Source organism: Oxyura jamaicensis, unplaced genomic scaffold, assembly GCF_011077185.1.
Source record: "Oxyura jamaicensis isolate SHBP4307 breed ruddy duck unplaced genomic scaffold, BPBGC_Ojam_1.0 oxyUn_random_OJ72226, whole genome shotgun sequence".
NCBI classification, from domain to species: domain Eukaryota; kingdom Metazoa; phylum Chordata; class Aves; order Anseriformes; family Anatidae; genus Oxyura; species Oxyura jamaicensis.
The window spans coordinates 1-17,079 of record NW_023310929.1 but is presented as its reverse complement, the minus strand read 5'-3'; the positions used below and the strand labels follow the sequence as shown (position 1 = coordinate 17,079).

At 40.1% G+C, this 17,079-nt stretch overlaps 1 protein-coding gene across 1 annotated transcript in view; it reads left to right on the top strand.

Annotated features, from left to right (window-relative positions):
• LOC118159831 (nipped-B-like protein) overlaps positions 1-8,412 on the top strand; it is a gene marked incomplete at its 3' end in the record, with an annotated part of 90,227 nt that extends 81,815 nt beyond the window's left edge. The window contains exons 5-7 of the mRNA XM_035314383.1: positions 4,218-4,320; positions 6,029-6,180; positions 8,252-8,412. Coding sequence (XP_035170274.1) covers positions 4,218-4,320; positions 6,029-6,180; positions 8,252-8,412 — 416 coding nt within the window. The remainder of the gene's footprint in view (positions 1-4,217; positions 4,321-6,028; positions 6,181-8,251) is intronic.
• Between the last annotated feature and the right edge of the window lie 8,667 nt (positions 8,413-17,079).

The window sequence follows — 17,079 nt, the reverse complement described above, 5'->3', positions numbered from 1 at the left end:
TTGTGCCATTCACTGGCCCCAGATTTTTGGAGGGTTGATGCTGGACCCCGATAAAATCACAAGTATGCACTTGGTCTCTGGCATCCTCCCCTCTGACACTGATGCCAACAAGTTGGACCAGACAAGGCTAATTTAGGGTCTCATCTGGGTCACCAAAACTGTTATCCATAGGTTTGTGACTTGCCAATAAGCATATAGAGTTGGAATCCACATGAAGGTCTTTTAATTAAAGAATTAATTATATAGCTCTCAGGTGCTTGTTGATCTTTTGCAAAGCAAGCACACCTCTGGCTTGAATCACCATTATTTATACACAGCAAACTTGGGAAACTATCTCTCTGGCTACTTTTGATCTTTTGATCGGCTGTCTTAGCTTGCCTAACTTATCTCTGTTGAGCATGGGCATTACAGACAAGGGGGGGGGCGTGGACATGACACCAAATCATACATTTCCATACATTAGCATTTTGATGGGTGTGATTTGTAATGTTTATGGCCCTTAATGAGAAAGAGGTCAGTCTGGAATCTTCCTGCAGCTGTTTTTCTCCTTGTTTTTTAGCTTTCATCCCTTATCTCCCTTGCTTCTGCTAGCTCAAGGTTACCAGTCTCCCTGTTTTCTTCAAGGTTTCCTTGTTTTCTTCAGCTTAAGCCTACAGTGCAAAGTCTAGTTGGAGGCCACATGGACTACCCTACCACAGTGATCAATATTGGGTCCAGTCCTTTTGTAACATTTTCACTAAGAATCTGGACAATGGCGTAGAGCGCACCCTCAGTAAATTTGTGGAAGACACGAAATTGGGGGGAGTGGCTGACACACCAGAGGGCTGCACAGCCATCCAGTGGGACCTTGACAGGCTGGAAAGGTAGGCTGACAATAATCTCATGAAGTTAAACTAGGAGAAGTGCAGAGTCCTGCAACTGAGGAGGAACAACCCCAGGCACCAGTACATGCTGGGGGCCACCCAGCTGGAAAGCAGCTCTGTGGAGAAGGATCTAGGAGTCCTGGAAGACAGCAGGCTGACCATGAGTCAGCAATGTGCCCTTACCACTAAGAAGGCTTTTTGGCTTCATTAGGCAAAGTATTGCCAGTGTTAAAAGTCATTCAAAGAAACTCTCTAAGACTCAATTTGGAGTTTTAGAAATCAGGCATTCTTTAATTGGGATGCTGGATGCACAGGGGATCGCTCCACCTAGTGTGCGTGCCAAATTGTTCAAGCTACGGGGGTTATATGCAATCAATACATACATACATATTCATTGGGTTTTCCAATGAATAATTAACATATTCACACTATTTCCTGTAACTCATTAAAATATGTAAACATCCCTGATGCATGCACATTTGTTTCTATTGGTAGTCTTTTGGGGGCTTTTGGTGATCATCGACAGTCATACTAAGCTAAGTCAAATGACACATCCAAGGACATATGCATACCATGCACCTAATCTTTTTAGACACATCCTCCAGGCCTGGTTCATCTTGCCTCCCCCCCTTCCTGAGATACAGTTCTGTATGGTCTTACAGATAAAACTGACTAATTGGTGAGTAAAGTAGCACCAGAGATACGATGATTCTAGACTTCCTTCTATCTAACTAAACATAGTAAAGGTTTAGCCTATCTGTTCATAAAACTTCTCAGATTTGGTTCTATTATTCTGTCGGAGAGAACCATATGCTCTTCTGACTTAGTATCACCTGTAGATCAAGATAGGTAATCCTTCCCCTTTACTCAGCGTTGGTGAGGCCGCACTCAGAGTACTGTGTCCAGTTCTGTGTCTACCAGTACAAGAGAGACATTGACATACTGGAAAAAGACCAATGTAGGGCCACCAAGATGATGAAGGGACTGGAGCACCTCACTTATGAGGAGAGGCTGAGAGAGTTGGGACTGTTCAGCCTGGAGAAAAGGAGGCTCAGGGGGGAAATCTCATCAGTGTTTATAAATACCTGAAGTGAGGATGCAAAGAGGACAGAGCCAGGTTCTTTTCATTGGTGCCTGATGACAGGAGAAGAGGCAGTGGACACAAATTGGAACACAAGAGGTTCCGTCTGAACTTTAGGAAGCGGTTCTTTACTGTTCAGGTGATAGAGCACTGGAACAGGTTGCCCAGAAAGGTTGTGGAGTCTCCCTTCTTAGAGATGTTCAAAAGCTGCCTGGATGTGGTCCTGGGTAACCACCTCTGGGTGTCCCTGCTTGAGCAGGAGGTTGGACCAGATGACCTCCAGAGGGTCCCTTCTAGCAGCAACCACTCTGTGATTATGTGTATAATACAAGAATGACGTAGTATGAGGACGTTTGTTTGCTTTGGTTTCCTGTCCTCTTTTTCCTTCTCAACACTTTAGCACTGTCTTTCAGGATATATGTGTTGGAAGGTAAGCTAAAATAATGTTTTGCCAAGAGTTACTGTTCATAGCATAGCTTACATTTCAGGAAGGACTTAAAATTAACTTAAAGCTATTTACCACAACTTGCACTTGTGCTTTTTTTTATTTATTAAATTGTATGCATCTTTCCAAAGGTGTCAATTACTTAGATATTTTTTCAATTTATACAAGAATGCAAGTGTACCTGTTCCTGTTAAAGGGATAAACATTGTAGATGTACAATTCCAATAAGAGTGTCTGTCTAACTGAAAAATCACCAGTAGGTCAGCAGTCCTAGTTTAAACATCCATGATGATATAATACAGTTTAGTCATAGATCACAGACCGTTTCTGTGATCTTAAGATGCATGTTTATGTAGTACATTCTTTGGCGTTTAGTAGGAATGCTAAGATGGACTTATGTGTATCGCTTTTCTCTAAGCAAAAAAAGTATATAGATATATGTTAAGGTAACTTATTATAGGAATGTTTATTACTTGTATGATGTTTTCTCAGAACTAAACATTCAAAATTAAAGTTGCAGTTAAAAGAAATTCTTAAATATTAATGTAAATAAAATACACAAGTAGAATCATAAATCTGTTGCTTAGTGATAGGACAACAGTATAAAAAACATACAAGATATTTTAGTGTTAATGGCCACAGACTAATTTCAGCTCCTTTTTAGACTAAATTTTTGTGCCTTATTTATATGCCTTCCTCATTTTCCTCATTACTTCATTACTTCATTGTTATTTGTCTTGAAACTTTGGAGATTTTTTGTTTTTGTTGTTGTTATCTCTATTGTGCCCCCCCATGCCGCCTCCCTCTTCTTTCTCTGCCTCAGCCCCCAATAGAGACAGAGGAGTGACAGTTGTCTGCCACAGAATAAACTGTATATATATTTTTTTCATTTAAATTGCTTATTAAAAAAATTAATTACAATTTAAAAAAACTTTTAAACCAAAACCCACCACATCTGTGGTTCAAAACGTGTTTTAAATTTAGGGAGGAGAAAACAAATATGTTTTAAAAGTATTTTAAAAGTATGGTCTCTGCTTAAGCATAAAATAAAACCTCATCTGTATATTTTATATAAAATTACATGGCATCTGTGTAGTTTTAATATGGGCATGTTCTGTCAGCTTTCTGTATGTTTCTGAATGTTAGGAGTTAGTAGTTTGACAAAAATTTTGTAACTAATATCCTATGCTCTGGTTAGAGTGTCTGCAACACGTGAACCAGCGTGCAGTGAGCACTCAGGGAACTTCTAGCAGAAAAGCTCTGTACAGGAAATGTCCAGGGGATGACTTGCAAATGCATCTCTGTGATTTGTACCTGCATACAGTAGTTCCCTTGTCACATACCTCTGTGCAAGAGTATCTTGCAACACTCTGCATGAGGTGATTGTTAGCTATACTTGCTCAAAAAATGTGAGATAAGTTTTCTGTGTTCTTCTGTTTTGTTGTAAAGTTCCCAAATCTTTTAATCATTGGCACAATCAGTACTGTACGCACTAGTCTGGGGTGTGAGTATATGTCCTGTTATAAGATGTTTCTATTTACTAACAGGTGTTGACTTGGGAAGTTCAAAGAACTTAAGAGGAAGGAAGTACTCTTGAAATTTCAAAACTTCAGGGAGTACTTTTCCATATCATAGTGTAAAACAGACGTTACATAGAATCGATCTTTTAAGTGTTATAGACATTAACATCTTAAATAGTTATAGACATTAACATCATCTACCCACAGAGCTGCTAATCTCTTTTTATATAATCATTCCTGAAATGAGAGACTTTTTTGATTAAAAAGGAAATGCGCATAAACTAATGTTGCTGTCTTCTTTTTAATAGGGATGATGATGTCATCGCAGTTTAATATTTCTCAGAATTCCATGCGTGGTAGTCCTGCATCTTCCAATTATCAACAAACCACTATCTCACATAGCCCTTCCAGGTAATGCTATTTTTTAAATGGGGGTAGAGAGTGGGCAGTGAACTTCACATGCTTCCTACAGTGACAGTCAATTCTTGCTGCAAGTATGTGAGTGGAAGTAAGATCAGTGTCAAGTGCATTTGTCTGACAGCAGGGTGAGTTTCTGCAGCTGGAAAAAAAAACAAAAACAAAAACAAACACAGTGCTTATTCACTTTTTTCCAATGAATTAATAATCTTTGTACTATAAGGACTAGTCATGATTCCCGACTCTCTCTCCCTTCCATGATTTTGGCAGATTTTCTTTCCTGCATAAAGAACCTCCCTGCCTCCTCTCACCCCTCCAGTTGTTCCCTCTCTGTTGCAGAGGCTGACAGTGGTGGCAGGATAGGAGAGAAGAGGTGTTCTGGCATGTATAGCAGTGCCAGCGTGACAGGAGGATGAGAAAGAAGGCTTGTTAAAACATGTAACAGTAACAGTAGACAAAAGGCCATCTATAGGAGGATAGGCCTAGTAGTTTGGCCAGCAGCTTCCTCTTCAACTTTCTAGTTCTTTTTCAAACTTTGAATGTTAGCAAATAGGGTGTACCTATAATCTAGGTCTTTATTGATATAATAAAGTACTCTGGATTAGAGGAAAGATATCTGCATGCAGTTTCAACCCAGTTACTGGGCTGTAATAGATTTAATCTGCAGCTATTAGACATCATTATTAAAATAAACTGTTATTTCACATTTCACTTCAGGCTAGTGTAATTGTTTGGGCAAATAGAAAGCTTTATCATAGAATCATTCAGGTTGGAAAAGACTTCTAAGATCATCTAGTCCAACCTTTTTTATATCTGTAAAAAAACAACTACACTGTCAAGAGTGATTATATATATATATTTATTCACATTTATATCTAAAAGTGATTTTGAAGAAGGTTTTATGAAAATTGAATGTTACAATGTGCTATGTCTTCTTAAAATCCTTGTTTTAAATATTTTGCTGTTTCTTTCTGCGGAAGCTTGCCATCACAAAGTTGCTATCCAGAATTGAGGGTTGTGAAAGCATGTATTTGTTTTATTTTTTAATTTGAAAGAATGTAAGTTTTAATGTACATGTATTATTGTCACAAGCCTGATTTTTATGGCATCCAATCTTTAGGATCAGTCCAAGGTAAAGCCAGTGAAAGAATAAGTTGTATTCAGTGGACTTTGGGTCAGGTCCTACCTAACTGCCCATCACATTCCAATATTTTGGTAGTATAGTTGCGCAAGATAAAGTTCTTTGAAATCTTACTTGAAAAATCATATTTAGAGTAGATGGTTCCTTGTTGATCATAGCAAGCTTATTTTTATTTGATAATTAAACTTCAGCTGTCATTTTCATTCAAGCTTCCAATAAGCTAGAACTAACTTCTGAAAATTGCATATCTTATTTTAGTAAATACTTGTAACTTGTGTTGTTGTTTCCTTTCACTAAGTGGGGATCTTATGAATGCTTTCTATTCTCTTCTTTAGTTTTACTAATACAGTTCCTAAGCTGTGGCTCTTATGTAGTAATTGAAGTTGGGAAGGCACTGATAGCTTTAAATACTGCTTTTGAAGGGGTTTCTTGATTGCTTTGGAATTTCATGTCTTTCCCAGAAGTTATAATGTTCTAGAGGTATAGTATTTCAAAAGGAATAGTAAAATTGTATAAATTTGCTTTTACAACTTCTAAAAACTTTTTAATTTTTATTTTTAGCCGGTTTGTGCCACCACAGACAAGCTCTAGTAACAGATTTTTGGCACAACAGAACAGTCCAGTGCCTAGTCCATATGCACCTCAAAGCCCTGCAGGGTACATGCCATATTCACATCCTCCGAGTTACACACCACATCATCAGTTGCAGCAAGGTAAGTTTTTGATGTTTGTTATGTTCTCTTATGTCAGCTTTGCCTTCGTGTGCATGTTTCATGGCTCTTGATTTATTCGAAGGACTCATGATGCTTTTTTTTTTTTGTATATTTAGCTTTGTTTACCTAACTGTACAGAGTAATAATATATTAAACAAACAAACAAAAGTAAAACATCTTCATTTGACATTGCTCCCCTATGTACACCTATTTTACATAATTATCATGTATATATGACAATAGAAAAATCAAAACAAACCAAAACACTTTTATTTGATAGCTATGGCCATCATTTATCTCTACTAATGTGGTGGTTTTACTCGGGTGGGTGGCCGAGCTCCACCACAACCACTCTCTCACTTCCCCTCCTCGAAGAGGAATGGGGAGAAAATATGATGAAAAGGGCTCAAGGGTTGAGATAAGGATGAGGAGATCGCGCAGTAATTATCGTGATGGGCAAAATAAACTCAGCATAGATGGTAAGATTTATTACCTATTACTAACAAGCTAGAGAAGCGTGAAACAAAGGAAAGAAACCAAAAGCACCTTCCCCCCCATCCGCCCTCTTCCACCTCCTCCCCCCAAGCGGCGCAGGGGAATGGGGGAATGGGGGTTATGGTCAGTCTATAGCGTTTCTTCTCTGCTGCTCCTTCTCAGTCACTCTTGTCCCCTGTGCTGTGGGGTCCCTCCCATGGGATGCAGTCCTTGCTGAACTGTTCCGGCGTGGGCTTCCCACAGGCAGCAGCTCTTCAAGAACTGCTCCAGATATGGGCCCGTACCACGGGGTCCATCCCTCAGGAACAAACTGCTCCAACCTGGGTTCCCCACGGGCAGCAGCTCCTGCCAGGTCACCTGTTCCTGCATGGTCTCCTCTCCATGGGCTACAGGTCCAGCCCAGAATTTGCTCCGGCAGGGGTTTTCCACAGGCCGTAGTCTCCATCGGTGCAGGTCCACCTGCTCCGCTCTGGTCTCCTCCATGGGCTGCAGCATGGAACCCTGCTCCACTGTGGTACTCCATGGGCTGCAGGGGGACATCCTGCTTCACCATGGTCCTCACCACAGGCCGCAGGGGACTTCTGCTCCGGTGCCTGGAGCACCTCTCCCCCTCCTTCTTCACTGACCTTGGCACCTGCAAGGCTGTTCTTCACTCCTCTCACTCTCCCAGCTGCTGTGTGGCGCAGCGTTTTTTTTTTTTTCCTGTCTTAAATATGCTCTCACAGAGGCACAAACAACATCACTTATTGGCTCAGTTCTGGTCAGCAGTGGGGCCCTTACCAAACATGGGGCAGCTTCTAGATCCTTCTCACAGAAGCCACCCCTATGGCCCCCTGCTACCAAAACCTTGCCACGTAAACCCACTACAATTAGCAAAAACATCGTTTTTGCCAATGTAACTAAGTTTTGCTGCCATCTTATTTAGCCTTACCAAACCTTTGTAGTGTAGACTAGACTAATGCTGAGTTGGCTAGAATAAGACTCAAGTTATGCAGTAACTAGCAAAGATGACCTTCAGAATGAATGGATTTCTTTCTTTTTCCCTTTTCTAAATACAATCTTAAACAATGTGAACACTGTTAAAGTATCTAGGCATTTTTTGTTGGTAAGTAGAATTCTCATTGGATTCTTCTAAGTAATCTGTTTTAAAGTTTAGCAGTGTGCTTGGAATATGTATATAACTGTTCTGTATGCCATGTTGCATGCCTCATGAATGCCTTGAAAGCTTCATATACTGAAGGGAGTGAATAAAAAATATGTAAAAGAAAATAGTTTTCTATAATCTGTAAGAAAATGATACTGACAGTAATTAGGATAGATGTGGAGATAGCTTGGCTAGCCTGTATGTGGAATATGGATTTTTGAATCCTCTTAAAAATTATATCTTAGATACCTGATTTTATTCAAAGTATTTGTAGCAGAAGGATTCAATCAAGAAAAAAAGATTTTTGTTCAGATTCCAGACCTCTTGTATCTAACTCACTCTTATCCACTATTATAATGCTTTCTGTGGAACCTTTAAGAGTTAATGTGTGTATGTATATCAGTATAATTATTTACATTTTTTGTATTTCAGCTTCAGTGTCCAGTCCCATTGTCACAGCTGGGATGAGGAATCTCCATGAAAATAAAATTTCAAGTCAGTTGTCTGGAAATTCAGCTAATCATCATGCTGATAATTCTAGACATAGCTCAAATGAAGACTACCTACAGATGGTGCACAGACTAAGTAGTGATGTATGTAACCTATATCAATTTATTATGATAAGTCAAATATGTGTTTAGCTGCCTTAAAAGTCAGATACTTTACTATGTTGTTGATATATAAAACCACTGAAAATATAATTAAGTTTCAGACATACTGTGCAACTTGAACATGTGAGATTTTATTTTTTCTAGAAGGTCTCTCTCCTTTGGAACAGTTTATAACATTCTGTTGAAATTATGAAAAGTAAAAAATCTTACTCATAAGTTTATTTTAAAGAAATGATAGTGTCGCTATACTTATTTCCTCAATATATTGATGCAGACAATACTGGATTCTAAATAGGTGTATAGTTAGTTTGTCTAGTTGCAGATCCCTGCAATTCTTGATTAGACCTGACATATTTGAATAACGTTTTGGGTAGTATTATGGTGTTCATATAGACATTTTTTCTTACTAGTTTGTATGTGCTTTATGGGCTGTTTTTTTTTTTTTTTTTTTTAAAAAAGAAATTTTCCCTTAGTGGCAGAAATGCTTCTTTCAAAGTTTTTGTTTGTTTGTTTTTTGTTTGTTTATTTTCTGTTTTGATTTGTTGTTTTTTTTTCCAACCCCCCTGCCATGGGCATGGACACCTCCCACTAGACCTGGTTGCTCAAAGCCCCATCCAACCTGGCTGTAAACACCTCCAGGGATGGAGCATCCACAACTTCTCTGGGCAGCCTGTTCCAATGCCTCACCACCCTCACAGTAAAAAATGTCTTCCTAATGTCTAATCTAAATCAACCCTTTTCTAGTTTAAAGCCATTTCTCCTTGTCCTGTCACTATATTCCCTGACAAAGAGTCCCTCCCCAGCTTTCCTGTAGGCCCCCTTTAGGTTCTGAAAGGCCACAATGAGGTCTCCCCGGAACCTTCTCTTCTCCAGGCTGAACAACCCCATCTCCCTCAGCCTTTCTTCATAGGAGAGGTGCTCTGGCCCTCTGATCATCTTCGTGGCCCTCCTCTGGACTCATTCTAATATGCCCACATCCTTTTGGTGCTGGGGGCCCCAGAGCTGAATGCAGCACTCCAGGTGGGGTCTCACAAGAGCAAAGTAGAGGGGGAGAGTCATCTCCCTTGACCTGCTGACCATACTTTCGACGCAGCCCAGGATATGGTTGACTTTCTGGGCTGCAAGCACACATTGCTGGCTCATGTTGAGCATCTAGTCCACCAACACCCCCAGGTCCTTCTCCTCAGGGCTGCTCTCAATGCATTCTCCACCCAGGGTGTATTTGTGCTTGGGATTGCTCTGGCCAAGGTGCAGGGCTTGCTGAACTTCATGAGGTTCACACAGGCCCACCTCTCAAGCCTGTCTGGGTCCCTCTGGATGGCATCCCTTCCCGCCAGTGTGTCAACCGCACCACACAGCTTGGTGTCATCAGCAAACTTGCTGAGGGTGCACTCAATCTCACTGGCCATGTCATTAACAAAGATGTTAATCAGCGACAGTCCCAGTACCAACCCCTGAGGAACGCCACTTGTCCCTAGTCTCCACCTGTGAACATTGAGCCATGGATCCCAACTCTTTGAGTGCAACCATCCAGCCAATTCCTTACCCACCAAGCGGTCCATACATCAAATCAATGTCTCTCCAATTTAGAGACAAGGATATTGTTGGGGTCAAATGCTTTGCACAAATCCAGGTAGATGATATCAGTTGCTCTTCCCCTAAGCCAATCTGCCCTTAGTGAAGCCATGTTGGCTGTCACCAATCACCTCATTGTTTTCCATCTGCCTTAGCTTAGTTTCCAGGAGGATCTGCTCCATGATCATGCTGGGCACAGAGGTGAGATGGACTGGCCTGTAGATCCCTGGGTCTTCCTTTTTTTTTCCCTTTTTAAAAATGGGGGTTATGTTTCTCCTCCTCCAGTCAGTGGGAATTTCACCGGACTGCCACGACTTCTCAGATATGATGGATAGTCATCCACCAGTTCCCTCAAGACCCGCAGATACATCTCATCTGGTCCCATGGACTTGTGCACCTTCAGGTTCCTTAGATGATCTCAAACACAATCTTCTCCTATAATGGGCAGTTCATCATTCTCCCAGACCCTGCCTTTGCCTTCTGGGGCCCGGGCTACGTGGCTGGAGTTCTTGTTAGTGAAGACTGAGGCAAAAAAGTCATTGAGTACCTCAGCCTTCCCCATATCCCGGGTGAACAGGTCTGAAAAACTGGGGCAGCATCATATTGATTTAGCTACAGCACCATGATTAAAGATAATTTCTGCAGCTGCACACTCAGAACAAAACCATTACAACTAATGTATTAACTGTTTTATAATTTAAGTGAGCAGTGGAGATTTTCTCTTAAATCAGCAACTATACTATTATAAATTTAACAATGCTGGCCTCCTAGGTAGTTTTAAACTTCCACATTTTGCAATAACCTACTTTTCTGGTTAGTTACTATGTATATATGAATCCTTCCTGGTTATCAGTCTATAAGCTAGACCCTAAGAAAAAAAAATCACTTCAGAAATGAGGAGAGAAGCAGAAATAGCATGAATTCATATCCTCTAGTTCTCATGCAAATAAGATACTGCAACAGAGTAAATAATACATATACACCCACAAGAGGGTACGTTTCTAGTTTCCAAACCAGAGGTACAGTTTAATACAATATCAGTAATTCTTTTAAAAGTTTCCAGACCTAAATGGTTTTTAAATATACTAAGGAAGGAGATATGGTTGACAACATGTAGTTTAACACGTTACATGAAAAAAAAGCACACACATTCACAATATAAATTCTTAGCATTAATTCAATCTTAGCAAAGTCAGCATTAGAAGTGAACAACAATTAATCACTGATGGAGCTGTCTTAAGGTTAAAATAGTAATGCAAGAAGCTATAGAGCCACCTGATATGAACCTAATTTTAACAACCAAATGGGGGATCAGTGCGGAGGGGGAATCCAGAAGACTCATTATTAATGATAAAAACCCACGCAAACACACTAGCATGTATAAAACCAATAAATTCACATTACATACAGAATACTTTCACCTTCTACAATATCAGCTACAAAATAAAATAAAACTTGAAAGATACAGATACAGGAATCCCAGAAGCACAAAACCAGATGAAATTCAGTGTACTACTGAAATCCATGTTTGGTTCATAAAGCGAACAACCAGTAGAATCTGAGTGATGCTGACAAAGCAAGTAGAAAATTAAAGGTTGTTCCATATCCAGAAGCAACTTACAATAGGGAAAAAAATATATATATATATATATATAATATATATATATATATGCAGTAACCTGCTTTCTTCCTCTCTGTGGCTACTGCCACCGCCCTAATAAATAAAAATGACACTTAAGCCTGTACTACCCACATGCTGCTAGTGGCAGTGACACCAAAGTAAATGGCAACAAACAAACACTAGTAAACGTGGCAGAAGCATTCAGAGTGTAAGAGATCTGTGAATTCAAGGAAAGATTGTCATCAATGCAAGAGCACATGCACAGTTTCTAGCAGAGTAAACTAACAAAATATAATTGTGCTTTATACCTGTAATAACTCCTCCTGGCAGGATAGGGGAACTGACACAATCAGACACACACAACACCCCACCTCCACCCCCTTAAAAAAAAAAAAAAAAAAAAAAAAAAAAAAAAAAAAAACCACCCACAAACAGACAAAGCCATATGCAGAGAACAAATATCTATGCAGCTTACCTGATCTACATTACATAAATGTCCAGCAGGAAATGTTGACCTTTCTGGCTACCTTGCCATTACAGAGGGTGAAAATTCATTAGAACAGTTTCCTGAAAAGAAGGAATAGGTCCCTAACAGCATTAGGACCTTTTTCTGTTAAAGCCATTTCCTTCTTTTAAACACAGGAAACTTTTCCCATTTGTTCATTTTAATTTATATAAAAACTAAAAAGCACTTATATAACAGCATTCTGCACTTAAAAATAACATCTTAAATATTTAATTCAGGTGCCTTCAAACTAAGAACTCTTTAAAAGGAGCCAATATCAAGTCCTTCATACACAAATACTTAAGCACCAATTAAAAGTCTATTCATTTAGGCAATAAAACCTGTCCCAAAAATTTTCAGAAAACCAAATTATATTTATGAAGTGTTTAATGATCAACAAGTGTAGCTTACTGCAGCCAAAGAGGAAAATGTAAATCCCACAAATATTGATTTTCATGGAAAATGCCCAGTATACCAGCGGAGCTATGTAAATAACCAATACTGTTCCCTAAGAAAGTGCATTTCCTGCTATTTCATTAGAGAAGTGAGGCAAAGCAGTCTGTTTGAAGAGCCTTACTGTTAGGCAAATTATTTATCTTAACACATGGGAATTAAAAAAATAAGTGAATGGAACAGAATCTGGCTCCAAAAAAAAAGATACCACTGGATCCTCCTCATTTAAGAAGTCATACAAGATCAAGTCTTACTTCATAATCAACAACCTAAACCAAAGAACTGATGTTTTAAAAAGTTGATTTGTAAAAAATACATATTATTTCTTCATGCACAATAACTTTAAGAGCTATTAGACATGAAATACCTTAGGCTAGTTATGTTCATCACCACTGCAAAATAAAGCAGATGGAACTTCTGTCATGGAGAATTCAGATATTTGGGGAGTTTATTACTGCTCCTTTTACATCTTTTTATACTTAAACCATAAATATCCCCTTTATGAGCCTCTCCCTTCATGTCAAAGATTCAGACCCTAATGAGAGCTCCTGAATTCTTTTTGTCCTTTAGAAGCAAACATAGAATTAAACTGTAAAATCCTAACTTAGCTTGGAAGCACTCATGATATTAAGCACAGCTGAAAAATTCACAAAGGGAAAACCTCCAAATACTTCAGTAGTTCATACATTTTATCTCCCATCCATACTACATATTCCATATGCAATTTTTATTGCAGCTAACAAAGTACATCTGTAATTATGCTTGTTTTAGAGAGCACAGCAGTTTTGCTTGCTCAGACACACAAGCAAAAGCTGATATTATATAGAGGTAAGTGAACAGTGTAAGAGCAAGAGCAATTAAAAGGGATCAGTAGGCCAGCACTTCAGGTTCCTTAGACGATCTCGAACACAATCTTCTCCTATAATGGGCAGTTCACCATTCTCCCAGACCCTGCCTTTGCCTTCTGGGGCCCAGGCTATGTGGCTGGAGCTCTTGTCAGTGAAGACCAAGGCAAAAAAGTCATTGAGTACCTCAGCCTTCCCCATATTCCAGGTGACCAGGTCTCCCATTCCCTTCCAGAGAGGGCCCACAGTTTCCGTAGTCTTCCTTTTATGACTGACATACCTATAGAGGCCTTACTTATTGCCCTTGATGTCCCTGGACAAATTTATTCTATCTTAGCTTTAGCTTTCCTAACCTGATCCCTGACTGCTTGGACAATTTCTCTGTATTCCTTTCTCAATAATAAGGAAATAAGGAAATAATAAGGAGAATAAGGAAAAATCTTAAGTTTCACACTGTAATTTTCTATAAAAACTTCTGGTATAAACTTAAATAGAATAGAAGTGAGTAGAACAAATAAAATAGAAGATTCACGATGACATTTCAAGATTGAACCACTGTTGATCTTGAGGGAGAACAATGTCAAAAATCAAGGTGAGACTAAGTTAAACAATGTAGGTCATATAAAGCTATTTAATTGTGGGTGATCAATAGCACTGTTTTTTTTCCCACTTAAAAGAGCAAAGTAGAACCTTAATTCATAACACACAAAATAACTGAGAAACTTTACCTCTGAGGAACTGTCCTGGTTTTAGCTAGGAGAGAGTTAATTTTCCTCCCAGTAGCTGGTAGAGTGCTATGTTTTGGATTTAGGATGAGACTAATGTTGATAACACACTGATGTTTTACTTGTTGCAGAGCAGTGCTTACGCTAAGCCAAGGACTTTTCAGCTTCTCGCTCTGTCCTGCCAGCAGGCAGGCTGGGGGTGCAGCAAGAGCTGGGAGGGGACAGACCCAGGACAGCTGACCCAAACTGGCCAAAGGGGTATTCCATACCATCTGACGTCATGCTGAACAATATATAGGGGTGGTTAGCGGGGGGGGGGGGGGCCCCCCCAGCGGCTTGGGAATAGACTGAGCATCGGTCAGCGGGTGGTGAGCAATTGCATTGTGCATCACTTGTTTTGTACATATTATTATTATTATTTTATTTTCCTGTCCTAATAAACTGTCTCTATCTCAAACCATAGGTTTCAGTTTTTTTTCTTGTTTCTCTCCCCCATCCCAGAGAGGGAGGGGGGAGGGTGAGCGAACGGCTGTGTGGTGTTTAGCTGCCAGCCGGGTTAAACCACAACAGGAACTGTGCTAAATGTATATGTTGATAAACAAGCATATTATAAGAAAACTCCTGAACTGACTACATTACTTGCTTTCATGTCCTTCATCAGTAGAATTTGCATCAACTGAAGCTTTTGTCTGTTTTCAGTGACAAACACGTTTTTTTCATTTCATTTGCAGACTATTTTGAAAAACACTGAACACAACAGTTCTGTAACGGCTACCTCCTAGTTCCATAGCAATTCCAGTATGCACAAAGACACAAAGAAGGCCAAAGTGCTTACTTCAGTCTATGAAACTTACTGTGATTACTAAGCAAACAAGTTACCCTTCTCTGCCCTTTTTCCCCACATCCAAGATTTATGTCTTTTTATTCTAGTCTGGTTATGTTCTGCTCTTTTAGGTCTATGCTTCTCCAGCCATCTTTCACAATACCCAAGGCTGTGACAGAGTCACAGGGCTGTAAAGCTGCAACTTAGCCTCTCAGACACATGCACACATGTACATGCATACGCATGTACAGAGACAGGAGAAGAAACTGGAATGAAGAATAAGCTTAAATACATACAATCAGTAACTACAGTTGGTATGCCCATGGTCTTATAGAATGGGGCTTCTGCTGACTCAGAGGACAGCACAAAGACAAGCCAGAAGGAAGACAGTTACACTTCCCCAAAGTTTTATGAACACAGCTTTTAGGCAGCTGAGGAAACATCTTATTGTTTTCTGACCTGCCTCTCTCCTGCCCCAACTGCTTATTATTTTCCTTGTGTCCATGATTTATATATTATTCCTGTTCCTCCATAAAATCTAGTCTGCAGCCATGCAGGTGTTTCTGCAGAGCTTTCCTTTTCCGTATGCAACACAAGGAACAGCAGAAATTGAGTCACTTAAATTTGACAGGACAAAAATATTACCATCAAGTTGCCACTGCAACTACTCTCCACTACATAGGTGCATAATTCATGGCAACAAATACAGGAAATCATGTACCAGAGACATTGCATATACTAGTTTTTCCTTCTCTCTTCCCCCCCACCCCCACCTCTTTGAGGAAGAAGGAATAAAGGGCTACTAGCATGTTCATGGATCCACAATTTTGCATAAATCACTATTTTTCTCCAAAAACCACAGAACTGTTGATGTTAGAAGGGATCCTCTCAAGGTAATCATGTCCAAACCTCTGCTCAAGCAAGGACATCAAAAGCAGATTGCCTAGGGACTGAGCAAAAAGTAAAAATAAAGGTAAAAAAAGTCTTTGTACTCAAACTGACTACATATTTTATTTTCTTTAGCAGTAATCTTCATTATATATGGCAAAACAACCTGACTTTGTCTACAACAAAATAAATCCAAAGACAATTCAGCCACTTCACAACATAGAATCATAGAATATCTGAGTTGGAAGGGACCCACAAGGATCATCAAGTCCAACTCTTGGGTCCCCAAAGGACCGCCCAAAAAAACATACTATGTGTCTGAGAGTGTTGTCCAAATGCTTCTTGAACTCTGACAGGCTTGGTGCCATGACCATTTCCCTGGGGAGTTTATTCCAATGCCTTACCACCCTCTTGGTGAAAAACCTTTTCCTGATATACAGCCTGAACCGCCCCTGTTGCAGCTTCAAGCCGTTTCCTCGGGTCCTATTGCTGGTCACCGGAAAGAAGACATCAGCGCCTGCCCCTCTCTTGCGAGGAAGCTGTAGACCACGATGAGGTCTCCCCTCAATCTTCTTAAGGCTGAACAAACCAAGTGACTTCAGACGCTCCTCATATGTCTTGCCCTCCAGACCCTTCACCATCTTCATAGCCCTCCTTTGGACACTCTCTAACAGTTTTATATCTTTCTTATACAGTGGCACCCAAAACTGCACAGAGTACTCAAGGTGAGGCCGCACCAGCTCAGGGTAGAGTGGGAAAATCACTTCCCTCGACCGGCTAGCAATGCCGTGCTTGATGCACCCAAGGATATGGTTGGCCCTCCTGGTTGCCATGGCACACTGCTGGCTCATGTTCAGCTTGCTATCAACCAAAACCCCCAGATCCTTTTCTGCAGGGCTGATCTCCAGCATCTTGTCCCCCAGTCTGAACATATAGCCAGGGTTGCCCCATCCCAGGTGCAGAATCCGACACCTGCTCTTGTTAAACTTCATATTGATGGTGATTGACCAGCTCTCTAATTTGTTCAGATCTCTCTGCAAGGCATCACTACCCTCAATGAAGTCAACAGCTCCACCCAATTTGGTATCGTCCACTAACTTGGTCAAAAAAACCTTCAACTCCCGGCACTAGGACTAGGACCCGGCACTTGCTCTTGTTAAACTTCATGTGGTTGGTGATTGCCCAGCTCTCCAGTCTGTCCAGATCTCTCTGCA